The 20,330-nt window shown below is 36.8% G+C and overlaps 1 protein-coding gene across 5 annotated transcripts in view; it reads left to right on the top strand.

Moving 5' to 3' along the window:
• The window catches only part of ccser1 (coiled-coil serine-rich protein 1), a 119,675-nt gene that overhangs the window by 41,338 nt on the left and 58,007 nt on the right, over positions 1–20,330 (top strand). For all 5 annotated transcript variants that reach the window (XM_014002729.1, XM_014002728.1, XM_014002730.1 and 2 more), the window contains exons 7-9: positions 288–462; positions 4,601–4,678; positions 19,360–19,437. In XM_014002729.1, coding sequence (XP_013858183.1) covers positions 288–462; positions 4,601–4,678; positions 19,360–19,437 — 331 coding nt within the window. The remainder of the gene's footprint in view (positions 1–287; positions 463–4,600; positions 4,679–19,359; positions 19,438–20,330) is intronic.

Raw genomic sequence — 20,330 nt, 5'->3', positions numbered from 1 at the left:
AACAGGCACACAGCATTGTTCTCTGAGCTGCCAAGTTATTGTTTGGACCATGTCTCTGCATTTTCACTGGTCACGCCTGGTATCACACAGTGTTCCAGGAATTGCTTGGATACCAAGAAACAACTGTTTTCTCTATATTACTGTTTAATGTATCATCTTCACTGCAAGTACACACCAATGGCGATGATAACAGCAGCCAGGGAGAGGTGAGGATGGGTCAGTGATCCTGTTTTCACGCCGGCTCATACTATCATTAAATTTCTTTATTTCTCCTGTTTTGCCTCCAGGGAGCCCAGCCGTCCAACCAGCCTGCTGCCTGCTGACTGGAGCACAGGGTTGGGTTCAGGAAAGGAAGATGACCTCTTACCTCCAGGGCTGGAAACCCTTCCACTCAGACTGATGCTGCAGGACTGCACAGCTGTCAAAACGCTGCTATTAAGACTGAGACGAACGTTGCAGGAGGTGAGTGATGCTTAACCACACCGCCGCTGAAAGACAGACTTCTTTTCCAGTTAGCACTTTTACATTTTTTTAAATTGCATTAAATAGTGAACAAATAATGACGAGCAATTTGTTCAGGAATCAGTGTGCGCAGTGCTCCTCCCACCCTTTTGTTAAATCAGCATCATGAAGTCTTGTCAAAGTGTTATTTTAAGACTTTGAACGGTCTCTATTATTTCTTTGTTTTGTTAATTTAATGATATTCTAAGTTGGGAGGAGGAAACTGGGAGATGTATTTAAGTGTCTGCCATAATACTCTTTATATGTACAGCGACACACACACACACACACTTTCCACACAATAATTCTGTTGTCACAGGCTATTACTTTGCTCTTTAAATGCCTTAGCCTATTCAGAGCTAAAGTTTTACCTCAGGCTACAGGACCATCTCCGTGTGAATGTTTGGAACTCAGTAAAATTACKTTCACACRATTACAGATGTGATTAGCTGGAATGGTCACTTAGTAAGGCACTGACACGTTGCAACACTGTGGCCTTGCAAGGTTTAACTATAGACAGGGATCCATATTAACTCTGTTGTGTCTTTAGCAGCTAATCTGCTTATTTCCAGACTTGAAAAATGAATGCAATAACATACCTGCTTAAAAACATTTGCAGTTGATCATATATTTATAGTTTAGTGAACATGATGATTTTGTAGATGTGATTTATAGTTGCAGCAGAAATAATTGCAATTTTTMTTTCACCTTCTTACTAGAAGAAACAAAACCTTTTGTTATAGAATAACAAATAATTAATGGTTCTTTTAAAAAAGGTTTATGAYCACAGCTTTAAGAAAAGTTGTGATTTGGAAACAGGTGTGTACACCTACGGCTCAYAAAACCTTTAACAAAGTCGTATGAGAGAGAACGAGAGAAGAGAGAACCTTCAGCATCTTTTAAATCTCTACAAGATCAAAGCAGTTGGAGTCCACCGAGGCATGTATATGGTTTTCTCCTGATCTCTTTGCTGTTCGGTTTTCAGTTTTTTTCTCCCAGGACTTCTGTCAAAAAGACACGACAAGTATAAAATAATAATTTGTAGTGTGATAAACTAAAGTGGTGATGAGGAAACTGAGGGGGATTGTGAGCGAGGCAAGGAGCATCAGAAGATAAATATGAAAGAGGAGATACTTTGCCCTCTTTTCTGTTTCATTAACTTGCAGAAGATGTTATTGCAATGATCTTTGGGTTTTGGTTTTGTGTTTTGTTGTTCTTCCTTAATATTCCGAGGGGTATACTAAAATTGCAAAATTACCACCCTAGCCTGATACGTTTACCTAAAAATGGATTTTTCATTGACTCAAATGTGGGTTTATTTTCACTGCAGGTAATGCCCATAATTCATTGCCTTGAAGCCATTTATGTTCAAAGTTTTGGATTAAATTGTCTAAATTTTGTATTATTAGTTCACACCTTTTCATTTAAACAACCTGCTAGTGATCACAGCAATCAGTGTATTTAATGCTGAATGTGTCAAATGTTTTAATGCRCTCCACCCCCTTTTTTCTGTGCTTCTCTTCTACAAACAGCTGAAATTAAATTAACACGAAAAATTCAATCAATCAACATTTATTTATAAAAATTAATTGTGTCTCTTACATTTTTAAACATCCTTTCTTTAAGTGGTAGAAAATGACTTCCAAACTGTTTTCTTGAAGACTGTGAAGACCTCAACTCTTCAAAGTTTTTTCTCAAATATGGTAAATGAGGGTGAACCAGTTTAGTCAATATGAAGCCTTTGCTTTAGATTTTAGCTTATTAAAGAGCTGAAGTTGCTTATTGAGACCCAATTTAAAGCTGGGACATAAAACTGTCTATTAAACCTTAGAAGGGRGAGAAGGACAAAAATAATGAAACATGTCAGTGTCTTACTTGCAAATTAGTGACAACATAGTTGTCTAGTCAAATAATGGGACTTCTTGTTTTTGCAGACATTCATGAGCACCAGGCTGATAATACTGCACTTCTTACCATTTCCAGTGTTTACTGTGCATCATATTTGTCACTTTGACACTTTTGGCCAGCCATGCTCAGCTTGCTCCTAAATTATTTCTCTTTCAGCAGTTTATCCTCTTGGCTGCACGGAGGAACATTTCTAAATTGCCACTGTCTATGTGTGCTTAAACGCAGCCTAACACAATGATCCTCATTTGTCAACGTCAGCCTTGGTTTCTAGCTAAACCGTCATGTCCCATTTGTTACAGTACATACTTTTGGCCCTTGTGGACGTTGTACTATTTCTGTACATGCACTACCAGGCCCAAGTCCATTCCACTCTAACCCCAGAGGCAGTCAATTGTTCAGTTATCGGTTTTTGAAGAAAAGAACTGCATCATACAGGATCAAAGGCGCCACTAATCAACATGTGTAAAAGTTTTTTGTGTACTCCTGCAGCTACACACTTTTACTGTACAAAATAAAAGAGAAAGGAAACTGTTCTGAAAAACAAGACTCTGTTTTCTGTCTAAAGTCTTGCCATCGTGTGTTTATCCAAGAACTAAAAGGGATAATATTTTGATTCTAGMTCTTTCTTCCCATAAAAACCCAGAAGTCAATGAGTAGGAGAGAAAATGAATGCCTCTTTTCTWATTTCAAGGTTTTCATTTCTCGACTTAGATGATGTTAGAGTGTGATTAAAGGTGTGCATCAACTACAAAACCTGCTTTCCTTTCTAAAGCCATTTATCATCCGTCGACATTCAGTTTCAGTGTAGTGCAAGTCATTAAATTCATGGCTCCCCAGCAGCCAATTCTTAAATCTGAGAGGCTTTTTACTGAGCCACATCTAATTGTAGGGACAGTTGTGTGTTAAGGCCTGTGGGACAGAGGTGACCTTAAAGAGAATGTGTTTGTGTTCGAGAAGGAAAGAAAGAAAGAAAGATGCTCTGTGTGTGTGTATGTGTGTGTCAGGGAGGGCACGCCTGTCTCTCTACGTAGGAAAAAGCATTGATCACAGATGACACATTGATGGCCTGGCGCCATAGCACACCTATAATTCTGATAGGGAGGTGTGTGTCTTTAAAAGGTCAGCCAAACCAATAAACCATCAAGTTTATACTGTGGAAAGATTTGGGCTCCAGTGTTTCCCCAAACTTACTTCAAATAGGTCAGAAATGCTGGAATATAGACTTTTACCTAAAAAGTAAAGTGGTAATAGAACATTCTGAAAATTCAAGAATCTTGAGTCTTGCACAAATTTATCAGGCACACTAGTTTTAGTTTCCTCTATTATGAATTTTTCATGAACCACTCTGCTTCTATTGTTTTCACTGCTATAACGTTTATAATCACTATTGAACACATTGGGCCCATCCATTTCCTTTAGTTTCTTTAAAAAGAACCTTTGGAAAAAAAACAACAAAAAAATAAATTAAGTTCTAGTGTCAGGAGTCAATTTAAAGTATGTCGTACATATGTTTGCTCTTCCCGTTTTTCTCATTTTACTTCACATTTTATCTGTCATGTAGTGCTGTCATGTCATTACTGAGCAGTGCTGCATCAGTACAAGCAGTCCTGGCTGAAGACCTCATTTTATCTCTCCCTACTCCCCATATCTTCTATTGAAGCCCTCGCAGGTGACATTTAGACCGGCATCTGATCTCAGAAGAACTATGTTTCTGTGTGTCTGCATGTCTGCTTGGGGTCTCATGTTCATTCATTGTCACCTGAATGAATGCTCTCATGGAGCTTTTGTGTGTACATGTGTGTGTGTAAGTTTTCTTCTGGAACCCCCTCTCTCGCTAGCCCTACTTTCTGTCTAGTTTCTTGTTGAGGTTTTGTAAAATGTAAAGAATAAAAATATGTCAAGAATTTCGCTTTTTAAATGAGAATCTATCCTTGTTTTGTCTACTTTGTACTGAATGAGCAACCAGACTTTTGTTGTAGTTTTCTTTTATACATTTAACAACAAAGAAAATTTTACTAAAAGATGCTAAAACATTCCTCGTTTTCTGCATTTTTTTTCTCACAAACTGGCGTACAGCTTGAAACCTATTTTTAAAAAGTTTTCCCCCCAACATGATTTACTGTATGTCAGTCTGATATACAATACAAAGGTTCTATGTTCTTATATAGGTTTGTGCTATTGTTTTTCACAGAGCACAGAGCCAAGTCCTGCCAGCAGCCTCCAGTCTCTACCCATCAGCCCCTGCAGTGAAAAGTCCCTTCCATTAAAGGTAATATAAAGCATATTGCTTTATCTCTTCATAGCTGCATGGTGTTGTACTTCAAACAATTTGTTTATAACAATATTCCGATATAATATGTACAAACAGGTACTAGTTTCTGTGTCATGCGCAGGGAAAGGATATTTTTAAGCAAATGAAGTGAAGCAAAAACCAACAACGTCATTGATTGAGACTATATGTGTCATTTGTGATTGTTGCTTATTGTTCCATAAAACTGAGAACACATTCTATACAAAAACCAAATGAAATGTATTGGGTCTGGTCTGGGCTTCATAGCTCATTCGATTCACCCATTCCTTACTTTTTGACTTAAGAGTTCAAGTAAAAATAGATACACTCAAATTTAACAAATTACAATGCCCATTACAGACATTTGATCAATACTTGTTAGTTTTTATATATCAACAAGTCAGATGCAGATCTTTTTACCCTGTATGCAAGCTGGAAACTTGTTGCCCATTATCATCCAGATGACAAGCTTACTGTGAAAAAAAAAGATAACAACAACAAAAAAACTCATCAGGAACCAGTTAGGTCGTATTCAYACCTGATAATTTGCTCCGCTTTAAAGGAACCAGAGTTCGTTTCCAGCGTTGGTCTGGACCTTTTGTGCAAGAGTGAATACACTCATGTGAACTCTGGTGCGGATCAAACAACCGGACCGAGACCTGCTTTTTGAGGTGGTCTCGGTCCGCTTCCAAACGAACTCTGGTGCGGATCAAACAACCGGACCGAGACCTGCTTTTTGAGGTGGTCTCGGTCCGCTTCCAAACGAACTCTGGTGCGGTTCGCTTCACTTTGCTTCTGGTGTGAATACAGACCYGACTCTAACCGAACCAACTGCATTAAACATGCAGCTTTTTGGACTTCACAGGCCACCGTTGCAGAGCTAAATAAACTGAAAACATACCTGTATTCGCCGTCTCGTGTTAGCAACTCTGCTGCCGGCATGTTGTGGGTCAGAACAAGCACCTCGTCTCCTTTGGGTTGCGGGACACATTTACTGACGRCGCTCCAAAATTAGAATATCATCATGGAACCACCATTAAATTGGCTGCTTCTGACATTTTAAACGCTATTGCAGTTGTACTATCAGCAAAAATGTGCGCATCAGAACCGCAGCATGCAGGACTTCCTTGTTTTCTTCTGGATCTGTGGCTCAGTCCCGCCCCCGTCCTTTTTTGTCCAATGGGAGCAATGATCGTCACACTCGTGGCTTTGTTTACAAGTTATAGTTCATTTGCAAAAAAGCACAATGTGAATGCAAACCGCACCAAACGAAAAAAAAATGTCCATTTTTGGTCCGGACCAAACAATTGGACCAAAGGACTTTCCTGGTCTGAATACACCCTTAAAGTTCTCTTCCAAAGCATCCAATAATGTTAGCCCCATAATTTCAGTTCTCAGTTTATCAGTGGTGAAAGCTTGGCTTCAATTTTAACAAGATTATTAGTATTTCTGATATTTAAAAAAAATACTCAGATTTACAAGCATGGAATTTTCTCTCACACAGACACACAGTCTTTTTACAGTATTTAGTCAACATAGGCAGCATTATTCAGCAAGTTAAAAAAATGGCCTTAATTTGGAATTCCAGACTTTAGTCCCAGAGAACATGCTTAGTACCCATGTTGTTCTTCTTTGAATAAAACTCCCAGGGCTGCTGTTGCAGCTCTCAAAAACATACATAGAGTCATAAATAACTTAAAACTAAAGGTGAAGATGTTGTTTACGTTTTAGCTTTGTAACCATCAGGCTGCATTTAGCCATTTTTTTTGTTTTCTAGAAAACCATCATAGAAGCAACAAAAAAAAACATGAGTTTAAACTCTATTTTATGTACTTTTTTGCTACAGCAATTAATTGCACAGTACTGTATCTTACAAGCTGCTGAAAAAAATCAATCTTGCGCAAAAAAAAAAAAAAAGAATAAACCAAAATGTTTTTTAAGCATTACTCTTTACTTTGTTGTACAGCTGTAATGAAAATTTTCCTCAAAGTGGAGAAAATCACGATTAAGTACAAAATGTAAATACTTTGTATTTTTAAAATATTGTTTGCATTTTATCACTTTTTGTCTGGTCATAGAAAGACACCTTTCTGGGACAGCAGGGCCACAAACACCCCATCTTTAGTGAGTTCACCAAATTCAAACTATAAATTTTGCATAAAACAGAAAATGTAGTTTCAAACAGCTGTGACTTGCTGCCTGATTAAAAATAATGAAACATTTTACAATATAGCGGGTTTTTGTTGAGCTCAGTTGTTCTGCTTTTCGTTACAAGCACAGATCAAATTCTACTCTCACAGAACTCCTAAATTACACTGGGTTGGCTTGTTTAGTTAAGAGTTCAGCGCCCTGCCTGCGATCAAAAATATAAAACTGAATTTCCCTTTGATCTGTGTGTCTACTTCACTTGTAGCCTTATCAGAACAATTAATGGCCTTTTTTTCCACATCTGCTCCTACTGAATCATGAAGAGATCAAATACGAGAAAGGGGAGCAGTGGGGCAAGGCATGTAGAGCAAAGTGGCAAGTGATATGAAGAAGAGACACAAAAAGAGTGATGAAAAGTGATTGAGGTGGGGATAAACTGATGAAGAGAGTGGGGAGAGTGGCTTGCATGTCTTAACAGGCTCCAGACCTCCTCTGTGAACCAAGTCCATCAGAGCTGTGCGATCTGGATAAGATTTATTAATCTCAGTAGGAAGCATATGTGTGGGTAGCTTCTGAAGTGCCTGCGTGGATGTGAGTGTGTGAGCAGGGTTTAAATCTATCATGGGAGGAATTTTGGCAAGATTTCCATTGYAATATACCGTAGTTGGGTCGCTACAGTGCTCTTATTAGACTGTCACAGTAGAGAGAATAGTCCCAACTCTGATGCTGGACTGTGATGGTGTTTGTTTGTTATTTCATTACGTCATGTTGAAGTTTCTCTGATGGATTAGCGTATGTCTSTGTGTGTGAAGCGTGTGTCAGAGAGATAGATAAGTGTTTTGCGTGAGTGCCCTCCTTACTGACCTACATGAAGTATCAGTGGCAGCTGGATGATAAGGAAAAATTAAAAATGTAGGCTGGGACACAGCTTGYAGAAAGCAGCTATGGCTTAAATTTTAAGCAAATATACACAGAGGAAAGTTTTTTTTAATGGAATCCAATGAGTTTAAATTAGGTGTAGAAGACGGYGATTTGGTTTAAATGTCAAATTTAAATATCAGCATTTCTTTGTAGTTAGCTCTTGAAGGGAAGAACAGTTGATTGAGGTCAGAGAAAGCCACAGTTATTTTCTGGTGAGGATTGYACTGAAGATATTGCAGTGAAGAGGGAAGCAGCATAGTCATCTTGTTATGAGTGCACTCCTGAAAAACTTCAGTTTCTGTCAGCGGAACTGACTTTTGCTGACATCACYATGCTTCATTTAAAATCTGTGTATTTTAGCACTAGATTAAATATAACAGGTCATAAAATTAAATATGATTTAACAGAATGAAAAAGTGTGGAAACAAATTAGACAGTGTGTGGGTTTATTTTTGTTCTTTATACAACTAATTTGTTTTATTTATTTAACTATTGACTAAAACAAACTTAGTAAAAGTTCGTATGAATCTACTGTGTTCCTAAGTAGCTGGCTGCTCTAATCNGTTCGTATGAATCTACTGTGTTCCTAAGTAGCTGGCTGCTCTAATCACTGTTCAACAAAGAAGCATCCTGTAAAACAAAACAAAAAAAAAAAAAAAGCAAACAGCAAACACAAAGAACAAAAAGCAGTTTCTAAACAATGTAAGTTTTTCTTTAAAACTTTTCCGAATAAACTCGTCTTCATTCAAAGCGCTCCATTTCTCACTCGTGAAAAACATTTCTCAAACCTGTTTTTTAACGTCTATTTTTTTCATCATATGGTGAGTTTTGATGTCAGCAGAGAGCTTTTCCAAAGCCATCTAGCATGCTGCTGACTCTAGTTTTGATTGTATTGCTAGACAAAGACCCTTTTGATGGTGTGTCTGCATTTTCCTGCAGGGATGAATGAGCCTCCCCATTATTGTGCTAGGTTTCCTCTGCCTAGCAGTATGCTTGGCTGCTAAGTAACTTAGCTCCATTGTTGTGTTAGACATTTCATGCAATCTGACACACGTTCTTCTGAAGAAAGTTATGTTTTTGTTTGGCGCCAGCACTCATTACTGATGAGTGCTAGTAACTAGGGATGCACCGATATGAAAATTTCAGCCGATATCGATATCCGATATAATTATTGCTGTTATGGCCGATAACAGATATTTACCGATATTACACAAACACACAAATTATATTATACATATATGTACAAACACACTGGTTTTTTTGATACCATATATAAATGACCAGAGCTTTGACATGGCTCTATTTCAGTTATTCCTGGCTGTGCAGCATCAATATCACTATCATGATCAAGCAGATGCTGCTCAACCAACCATCTCCCCTTCCAAAACAGAAACACAAAGATAAAATGTGGGAAATCTATATCGGATGGTAATATCGGCCCAGTTTTACATATCGGACCGATACCGATATTCTTAAAAATGACCAATATCAGCCAATACCGATATCAATACAGATATCGATATCAATACCGATATATCGTGCATCCTTACTAGTAACTRAAAATGGTTATGGTTAGTGGGGATGGATATAAAATCCATATGAACGGAGGCCTCCTAAGTGGGCCCATTGCTCTCCCCAAAAAGACACTGGTCTTTATACTAACCTTCTCGTCCCTCAGATGAAGGACACAAGGTTAGAAACACTCAGTGTTCTGAGCTTCTCAGGATCCATAAAGCGGTCCCCAAGAATTCTTTTCCTTTGACTACTCAGAGCCAGGCAGTGGCCTAAGTAGTGCAAAGAGGTCTCTAATTCAATGCCACAGGTATCACACAGACCATTGTCATGATGTCCCCTCACCATTTTGTGGTGGTTGAGCAGATTATGCACAGTTAGTACTCCAACCCGTTAGAGTTTTCCTTGTCAGGGAGATGAGAGCTTTTCCAAACCTTAGATTTGGGCCATTAATCAGTTCCCGTGCCTGTCTACAGTCCGTCAGCTCCCTCCAGCGTATTGAGTGTTGACGTTTAATCCAGGCCTGTAGAGCAGTCCTACAGACTGTTGTTGAGGTACCTACAACAGGCTCTGGTCCTTTGAAGTGAGCCTAACTGCCAGCTTTTGTGAAGTAGTCAGCTCAAACATTACCGTAAATGCCAGTATGTCCTGGTACCCATTTAACTTAAAATGGTTAGATTAAACCTTAAGAAAAGTTACTTTCATAGAATGTTTGATACAAGGAAATCTTTCAGTATTGTCTGTGCAAGAAAAAAAAAGATTTTCCCATCACAGTGTTTATTATCCTATTGACCATCAATGAAGACCATTGATTCACCCTAAAGATTCTAACAATTCAGAGAGAGTGGTTTCAATTGAGTCGATATTTATATTTTTGGTGGATTTTAGTGCGTGCAATGTTCTCATGGAAAAAATGCATGTAAACACTTGTTTGTGTGGTTTTTAGTTTATAACTACAAGTGGGCCATGGCACAAAGTTTGGAGAACTATCGATTCTAAATTTTCTGTTGCAAGAGGTTCTCATTACACGTACAGTAAATTAGTTTGAAATAATCATGGTAACTGATTTGTGACATTAGGAAAAACACGTCATCTATTCAACATGTTACTTCATAACATTTTGCATTTCAAATTATGAAATCCTGTTACATGTTGAAAACTTGCATTGTTTAAACTGTGTTMTGTGGAAATATTTATTTAACAAGGCACTGAAATACGTGATTTAAAGAATAAAGGCCCTTCYTAGAATGGTCGTCTGAGTTTGTTTATTGCAGCAAACAAGAACTCAGACGGTAACACAGTATCATCACTTTGTGTCTTGGGTTAAGAAAATTCGGATTTCTAAAGTTGCACCAGGAATTGAAGGTGCACCTGGACCAGTCCTGGACCATTTCTTCTATGTTTACCTGTGTCTCTTTCCAGTCCCCCAACCRAGCCGGTCGAGGCAGATGGCCGCCTGTCCTGAGCCTGGTTCTGCTGGAGGTTTCTTCCTGAATAGCAGGGAGTTTTTCCTCTTCACCYTTTGCTCAGGATGYGAGACTGTGATGAAGTGATTCAACGCAGCCTGCTGGTTTCTTCTTTAGATTGTTCTTTTTACATACCGTGCCCTGAGACAACGTATGTTGGGACTTTGCGCTATATAAATAAACTGAATTGAATTGAATTGCATTCATTTATCATATTTGTGTACAGTTTTGTTATTTGAATTTTTTGTAAACAGAAAATCTTCAATCTCTCCTTGTGTTTTTGAACTTTCCTCTCACGCACAGCAGTAAACATAATGCTTCAATTAACTTCTCTGTGGCTGTCCTGGCAACATTTTTGCCAGCTTTAGCACACCCGCTGACAGTCACCGTCACCTGTACCGCCCTGGGTATGCAAGGTCCTGCTCTTGTGACACCAGTGCTCCGTGGCTCTCCTGCTGTGTTTTGTCTGAGGCGGAGTGCAGCTGGCAGCAGCAGCTGGGACTGAACCTGTGTCCTGGCTTTGTTYTTGTTACCAAGACAAAGGCCATGCGAGAAGAAAACAAAAATGAAAATATGTTTCATATTTTTGGCTTTCGTACACCTTTATTTGTTGTTAGAGGCTACACTTGTATTTGATTTTGGTAAGAGTACCTTAGCGATGATATTTTCACATTATTTGTTCTCATGACAGATGGAGGTTTCAGTCTAAAGATCTCAAAGTTTGTGTCATTTGATCAAATGAAAAAAATTCAATGTTTAATAAGCAGGAAGGGATCAACAAGAGCCGGAGGTTTTAAGATTAGGCAGGAAACAGTGCTGTGTATGTATATTTACAGAGAAGAGCATGAATAAGACAGTGGGAGGCAGAGGCTAACCTTTGACAGAGCTGAAGGCACAGAAAACAACATAAAAATGGAGACGACATTGCACGGGCAGAGCCAGAATATGAGAAAAATGAAGTTGCATTGCTGAGAATAGCACACATTATTGGACAATATGACTGAAGAGAAATGGCATGAGGGAGAAGGTGTTTGTGCAAAGTGTGGGTGTTAAAGTTATCATATATGTATTCCAAAAGATTACATTAATTTAAATGGGGGGGGGGGGGAGCAGATGGAGGTGAAAGAGAGCAAACATGAAGAGACACTGATAAAAAAGGAAGCAGAGAAAGATGGTTGGAAGACTGAAGAAAAAAAGGGATCGAGGGGAGGGGTGGGAGTAAGAAAGTTTGTCCTGGCACTCCAGAAGACGATTCTGTGGGTGTAAAAATAATCTACGGTAGCCACCTGAGAGGCTGCCATGTCACAGTGCGCCCTAGTTTAATTTAAACCCAATGCATATGACACCGTATTTTCTAAACCAGATTTTGTCCCAGTTAAAGTTCTCTACCGTATTTTAGAAGAAAGGAAAAGGGAACTCATGCTTGAGTTGCTGTCAGAGGCATATTCCAAGCAACAGTGTGTTGAGAAAATAGTCTAAGACAGCAAGTTTTGTTCCAAGAAAATTGAACTGACATTTTTGTACATTACCTTTGTTTCATCAGACAAATGTCTTTTCAAAAGAGAAACATTTATCATTGTGTTGGATGGTACACAATTATAAATGAATAATGTATAATTCTAGTAAGTTCAAATGTATAATTATACACTTCTTCCAGTACAAAGTTTAAAGCAGTACCTGCACGCTGAAAAAACATACGAATATAGAAACTGTATCCCAAATGTTTATGACCACACATGTTCACTAAAACAGTAAAGCAGTGAAAAGAAAAAAAATACAGATTGGAAGGCTCCTCTTTCTACTTTGATCAACTTTTTGATCTACTGTTTTCCTTTATCCTTTTAGAAATCTTCCTTCAAACAAAGAATTTCTTACTTTTCAGCTACACCTACGGCTAGGACGGCCAGTAGTTCAGTTTGTCACAAACTGCAGTGGGTTAATATAAAAAAGATACTCTAAGATTTGTAATGAGTTACCAGGATTTTGTTTCRATAACTTATGTAAAATTCTGTCTTCTCCGAATTACTGTTTCTCTGATAAGTCTACTTGAGATAAAACCCAAAATCTGTTTTAGTGAAATTTGAATAAGTCTTTTTACATCTTCAATTATTCATCCCTCTGACATTCTATAAAGCTTCTCAACCTTCAGCTGATTGTAGAAAATCAAGTATCTGTGCAGGTGGAAGAAAATAGACTACTACTCAGCCATAACTTTTTCACATGCTGCCAGATTGCCTAAAACTGTAAGAATAACATCAATAAATTCAGTATTTTTTTCTTTATCCTGGCACTCAGTTTTGTAAAACGTTGGAGTTTTTTTCTGAGTGTATGGATTTGGTTGTTTTTTTTTTAGTTGAACAAATAGAAAGACTGAGCTTAGATGTACTTTTAATTTTTAAGAAGAGCCCAGATTTACTCAGAGTACACAAGCAAGTGAACCTTTAAGAGTACTTTTACAGCTACATTTGCATTGCATAAAATGAGGAACATCACTAAAGATTCTGTAATGTGAGAAATACAGATGTGTCTTTTAGAATTGGTCACCAAATTTGTTGAATTTAATATGTTTAAGACATACAAACATATTTATTTATTCATTTTTAATATAGCACATCCAGAACTTGACTTAGATTTACATTTATTTGCAAACATGGGGCCACAGTAGCTCATTCAAAAGCCTCTTTATTTGCACGTACAAGGGGTGGGGTTGGGTTATATCTTAGCTTGGTGGTCAGTGCCTCGGTCTTTGAGGTCAAGGTTTGAGGCCAAGGTTGCATCAGGAAGGGCATCTGGTGTAAAACAATTGCCAAATCTTTCATGCAAGTTTATTCACCATGGCTATCCATGCAGAAAGGAAGCAGCTGAAGAAGAACAACATTTATTTGTAAACATAAGGCACTTCGATGTCTAAATTTGCATGGTGGTATGTGTCCAGAAGTATTGAATCGTAGCGGATACAACCATGGTTTGCTCCTGAAGTTCTATATGCAATAAGGGTAGTTCACACAATAGGCAGGCTCTTATTTTGAAAACACAACACTGCATTAAATGCCTCTTCTTCAATTTATAGAAAAAGAGCATGTAAACTGTTTTTCCCCAATGTGTATATAATCTAGTATTTATACTTAGTTAAGTTAATAGTGTGTAAGTCTAAATTAGTTTGATGCCACAAGTTGTATTTTAAAACACTGCACAAACAATGATAAAACAGAATCTAAAAATAATCAATTCTTAATGTAACAATACAGCAAAACAACAGAATATTTTTGCCAACTCCTAACATTTGTTCCTTTTAACTGTACAAAGAGTGTACTGAGTGTTGAAAAGATATTTTGAATTTCCTGCCACCCACATGTATTAATTTCCAAAACCACCCGGATCTTAATAAGCTTGTGCCATTAAATAAAGTTTAGCAAATTTTAACATAAAAGATTTACTAATATCTGCCTGTAATTGTGATGAACAATCAGTCCATCTACTGACTATAATTGCTGCAGTAACATAACATTGGTATAGATTGATTCTTATCAAGTTTTTTTGTGTGTTAATAGTTTTAATGGTCTTGTGGTTGGACTTAAAGTATGTCATAAATAATGTTTATTTTTCTTGCGTACAGTATATGTGTGCTTTGTTACTATTTTATTGAGCTAATGCTTGTTTTGGCTGGGAAGCTCTTGTTGAAGTGATTTTAAATCTCTAGAGTGTTATATCTGTATTGGCAAATGTATCAGAATCTTATTCAGAAGAAAACGTGACTAAATCTGTTTTAATTAAAGAGAAATGTGCTCTAAAAATCTAAAATTTGTAATAGAAGGTTTTGATAAACCAAAGCTCACACTGACGTTTTATTTAATTTAAGTATAATCCAGAGATCTGTAGTCTCTTTGTCCTGGTTGGTCTACAAGGAGTTATTAGAAGGAGATAATTAAGATGGTGGGAGTCTGTGAATGTTTGATTAATAAAAAAAGTACAATCTTAAAGCCAGCAGGGTAGCTTGTTCTGGGTGCTAATTTAAAAGAGCAAGAGCAGAAATAGTTTAAGGGGCTACGGTCGCTCGGTGGACAGTGCCACGATTGTGTAATCCTGAGGCTTCGCGTTCCAGCCTAGCTTGTCAGAAAGGGTTAAACATTTTTCAAATCTTTTAACTTGGTGACAATCCCTGATGAAAGGAAAGATTAACATCAGCAACCAATATATTTTGATACACTTTTCTAGCCTGACAGTTGTTTTACATCATTTTAATTTGTAAAGTTTTAATCAGACCAGAAGACAAGATATGATATGTAAGATGTGAATTTAAAATTCAGCACTAACTATAACTCTAATGGAAAGTTCTTGTTGCAAATTGTCTAAGCAGCTCTATGAGATAAGCAAGGGTAAGTAGTTATATTTCCATCTTAAAGACTTAGGTGTAGGGCCTTAATCAGCTTTAAACTGATAACATGAACTTAACACACAAAGTACTCGGAACAAAATTAAACTTGCAGTGCACTTGTAACCAGTGTTCGTTTGCCTGGAGCAGCCTACACGCARAGACAAAAGTTTCCATTTCTTTACCCAAAGATAATGTTTTCATAAATGTATCTTGGAAGATGCAAKAATGGTCCTTTAGGTAAGTGATGTTGATCTTCAATTTAAAGTTTGAAAGTGTTTTTGACAACTCTTGATAGAGAAACAATTTACATGGTGATGGTTAACATTGTCTCACAGCAAGATGATTCCTAATTTAGTGCTTCAATTTCTCTTGGAGTTTGACCATTTTTTGGTTTATTTTCTGTGCATAACTTAGTTTTTCATTTAGCTAGCACTTCTTCCCACAGCCTAAATGCATTTGTTTATTATTAGTTTGTAGGTGTGGGCATTCTCATTTCCAACAAGTACGTGTTTGTTCAAGAATTCAGTTCAGTTCAGTTTATTTATATACAGTAGAACCAGTTCACAACAAAAGTCATCTTAAGATGCTACACAACAGGTGAAACTCAGTTTAGCCACATGTTCTACTTCAATTAATTTATTTTCAATGTGGCTTTCTTACAAATATATTCAATAAATTCAGATTTATAGTCAAATCTACAGTAATTACATCCAGTCCAATTTAAAGTAATACAATCAGATTTAGTAAATTAGAAAATGGAATATCAGATTGCATTAAATTAAATTTTCACATCAGTTAACTTTTACCCCTTCAAATAAATCCAGAATTTGAAGGTATTAAAGTGGYTAAAACCAGAATTTAATAAGGAGAAATACGAGTCGCTCATAAGGAAACCACCTATGAAAATCAAAATTTGTTTGATGTTTATTTCATTAATAAGTTCCATTTATGATTTTTGTTCATCCATCATGTACTTAAAACTTCGTTAAATGTAGACTAAATAGAAAAATKTTAGTTTGATGCAAAAAGTGTGGGAGAAGCTTCTCAGAGGTAGTTATTACTCGTCCTTCAATGTAATGATAGCAAAATGTTCAAATATACYTCAAATTATTCTTATATATTTTGCAATGAATTCTTAYTTATGTTTTTTGCTGGGTTKAAGTCTGTTCTAATTTTAGTGCATWCYTTTTTATYGTCAAAACGTTTTGACCAGTTTTAAGACTAAATGTGCATTGCATTTAAAAACATTTTTTTATAAAATAGCAACTGCTTCCATCTGGGCTTAAGTGACGTTTACCCAGCTGAGACTGTAGAGACCTTTACTAAAGCTTAAAGCTCATTATTTCARATTTGTCTCTTTTGCTCTGTTCTTTTTACGTTTGTGAAAAAAAAATCTCTAAAATCTTCTCAGACACCTCTGAACACATTGCCGTCTTGTTTAAAACAAAGCAATGGTTAGAAACTGTTATGATTGAGTAGGGTACAGCTTTAAATGCCATGAGCTGTTCCCCTCAAGTTTTTTTCATTTTTTTAAATCGTGCAATTTTGGTTCATAAAGTGCAAAGGCCGATCTAATAAAGCTGTATGCACAGGTAAAACATTTAGTAATATTCTTATTTATTGAATTTCCTTTCAACTCGTGTGACGATGTGTGTTAAGATAACAAATAACCTTCACATTTTCTGATGGCATGTTTTTTTAAAAAGTAAGAAAATGTACTTTATTTTTTCTAAACAGTGAATATAATTCATTTCTGTGCCCCTTCAGCTGGCTACTGATTGCAATTATTAAGAGGCCTCACCCTCTTTACACAAGCATATCTCTTTACAGAAGTGGATGCACTTCAATGGTTTTGATCAGATTTGTCCCCACTGAGGCCATTCCAATCACATTAGAAATAAATTCACATGCCCCACTTTTTTGCCAMAGACTTCTATATTCAATTTGGGCTTGAAAAATTGGTCGGAATGCCACCTGATGGGAGACTTAATGCTTTTTGTTGTGCTTCTTTCAGCACCAAAGTAAACTTTCTCATTTTACCGTTGAGTTTGTTGATATTTTTCTCCATTTAAATGACTTCTGCAGTGCAGTAAGTAGAGCTGCTCAGCAAGGGGGATATTAGCCAAATGACCACGTTAGAGCAGTGGATGTATTTTGAACTATCGCATTAAGGTTAAAATTACCTGTCCAGCATCACAACATTGAACTATGTACATCCTTAGCTTGTTTATTTTTTAAAGTAGTGTATAATCTCTTAAAAATGGAGGAACATTTTCAAGTTTTCACAAGTTTTACACATCTACACATTGAATGTCATGTTCCTCGTAAGGTACAACAGAATACCTGATGTGTGGATTTAGTCAGTTTGCTCATTTAGTTCATCCTTCATTTCTATTTGGGTGAGAATAATTTTAGAGGCTGACTAATGTAGTAATTGTCACACCATGGCACCACTCTTTCAGTCTCATCTAAATCTCCTGCTAGTCATTTTTGTGCTGCTCCTGTTTGCTCAGGCAGCATGAAAAATAAACACTCCTATTATCTATATATAACYTTATCTCCTCTGTAAAGCCAGGGAAATGGGGTGAATTCTAATTCAACACCAGCAAGTTTTGTTTCTGTTAATTGTTTTCCAGTTTGCTAATGAAAAGGGTATTTTATAGGGTTTATCACATGGCGGCACTTGGGAAAGCTTTTAGTTTGTGTCTCTTTGAAGTAAGCACAGACCTCATCATCAGTTGGACAGATCGAATAAAGGAGCCAAAAATGAAAAATAAATAAATAAATAAACGGCAAAACTTTTTATAGACCATGTGGATCATATTGGTTTTTAAAATTCATGGAAAGTAGCTACCAACTCTGTAGCTGCCAGGTTTGAGTGGAAAGTGTTTACTTGTAAAGCGTTAAGGAAATAAAACAAGTGCATGCTACATGAACACTTTCTGACCCCAAGCTTCCCTTTCAAATGTCAGAAACTGGGGAACATGAACTTTTCCTGGCAAACGATCAGACATTCATATCACATGTAAATTTTATTTATCACAAAGTTGATAAAGTGGCTAAGTTTCTTCTAGGGCAAATAAGGTTTTGGTAGTTTTTCTTTCAGGTATTTGACATAATTTTTTTCCCTCCCTGATGATTTACAGACCTTCTGTAATCATGGACAGGTTACATTTTCTCTACTCTGAATTTTGATTTATCTCGAGGAAATGTTCCAGCCTAGCTGTGTGGTTTTGCATCAAGAAGGTCATTTAAAAGATGATGGTGTAGCTCTATGCCTCCCTGTGGTCTCTCTCCAACTTGCTGTGTCCTTTAGCAAGATAGRTCCCCATAGTTTTAGACCATCATACTCAGCCTGAGGCCCTCTCTGTCCTCTCCTTTGCTTTGCTACCCCCCCCACCTTTCCCTAAGTTTCCCCCATCATTTTCCTCCTGTTATCTTACCCCTCMTCTCTTCTTTTGCTTTTATGTCCTTGACGAGGTAATGACTGTCTGCCATTTTCTTCCATCCATCTTATCGCATTACTTACTTGTCTCTTTCTTTCTGTCGCTCTTAGTTGAGAGTTTAAACACCTGTCAGTTTTACAATTAAGTTGTATATTTTAATAAAAACTGCTAGGTTTAACTTCTTACCGTTGACCTCCCTCTGAGGAATTCTCTAGTGGCTTCCAGTCGCCTGGGTCGAAAGATGACTAGGTGTTAGAAAACCATGACAGCGAAAATGAGTTTGGAGACATTTTTAGAACCATTCATAAAACATTTTCTTTTGCCCCAGTCTATATTGTTACTTGTGAAAGTCGCTGTAAGAATAAAGTTATTTTTATTAGCATTATTATTATTCTGTACTGTATGTCCTTTGTCGTTGTAGCTCCCCTCCATCTTCCCTACAGTAATATCTCCTGACAGTGGAAGGTCATATTAAAGTGTTTGAGATGGCTACCGTTGGATACATCAAGTTTATCACAAAGATGTTGCTAGAACAGATCACATTCCAGCAGCCTAAACAAAATGACAACTTTATTGCATATYCACACATCCTGCATAGAAAGACTGGAAACAAATACCCTCATAAATACAAATAAAACACTTGCAAGCACACAAACACCTTTGTCTGTTGTCCTCCTTGACTTTATGTTTGTATTTGTTTTTGTTTTGTTGTGAGAATACGATCTCCTAAATAAATCTACAGTTTTATTCATTCTTTTTTTTTAACATAGTAACTCCTTTTTTCATGCTCAGGATCTCAATAAAGAGGAAGCATTGCTGCAACAACTGAGAGAGAAGGATGAGCTGATTCTCAAACTCCAGAGTGAACTGGTAAGATTCACATACCAAACATAAACATTAAGCTTGAGTGGTATGATGATATTGTGGTATGCATCGGTATTAAAATATGATGACGGTATTTAAAAAGTCTGACAGTATGTTAACCCTCTGGAGCCTTGTCACGTGACCTATTTAAATCGTTCTAGCCGGAAGCATACACCTTCTCTGTGACTATTTTTTAATATGTGTCAAAAGTAGAAAATAAAATAAACAACAGTTTTTAAATTGCGTTGAAAGACCAAATAAAACCAGAGTTATGATAAATAGCTTACACCATACTTTTTTTTCTGAACATGACCGTCCTATTTGATGTGCAGGCAGAAGGAAACATTGTAGTCTCACGGAACAAAAACAGCTCAATACACCACCAGTCTCATCTTTCTCTTGAGCTGAAAAGCATAAACCCCCACATCCTTCTTTCTGACTGAGACTCACAGTTATTTCACGAGTGGCAAGATATCTGCAAGAAGAAGAAAAAAAAAGACACAAAAGTGGCTTTACTTATAATAATACAGGAAATACAAAGAATTGTTTAAATAAGGTAAAATAAAAACTTCTTTTTGCCAAATATTTTGWTTGATACTAAATCTAATTTCAACCAGCAGACACAACTGAAGAATGATCAAATGCACTCATGATATTTGCACAACTGTTGTATGTAAAGGTTAATTTAATCCAGAAAATAAACACATTCTTTTTAACAATTGTGAAGTTTTCAACAAAGTTTTCAAACTCATTTTGGAAGCCTTAAAATTATGTTGTAAATCCTTTTAGATTCAGGTGCATAAATACACACACAGGCAAGTCAGGTAGAAACACATTATATAAAAGCACAGAATAGAAAAAGCACAGTTAAAAATAAAAAGGTCTGATGACAATATATA

Source organism: Austrofundulus limnaeus, unplaced genomic scaffold (genome assembly GCF_001266775.1).
Source record: "Austrofundulus limnaeus strain Quisiro unplaced genomic scaffold, Austrofundulus_limnaeus-1.0 Scaffold14, whole genome shotgun sequence".
NCBI classification, from domain to species: domain Eukaryota; kingdom Metazoa; phylum Chordata; class Actinopteri; order Cyprinodontiformes; family Rivulidae; genus Austrofundulus; species Austrofundulus limnaeus.
This window is presented reverse-complemented; position numbering and strand designations above follow the sequence as displayed.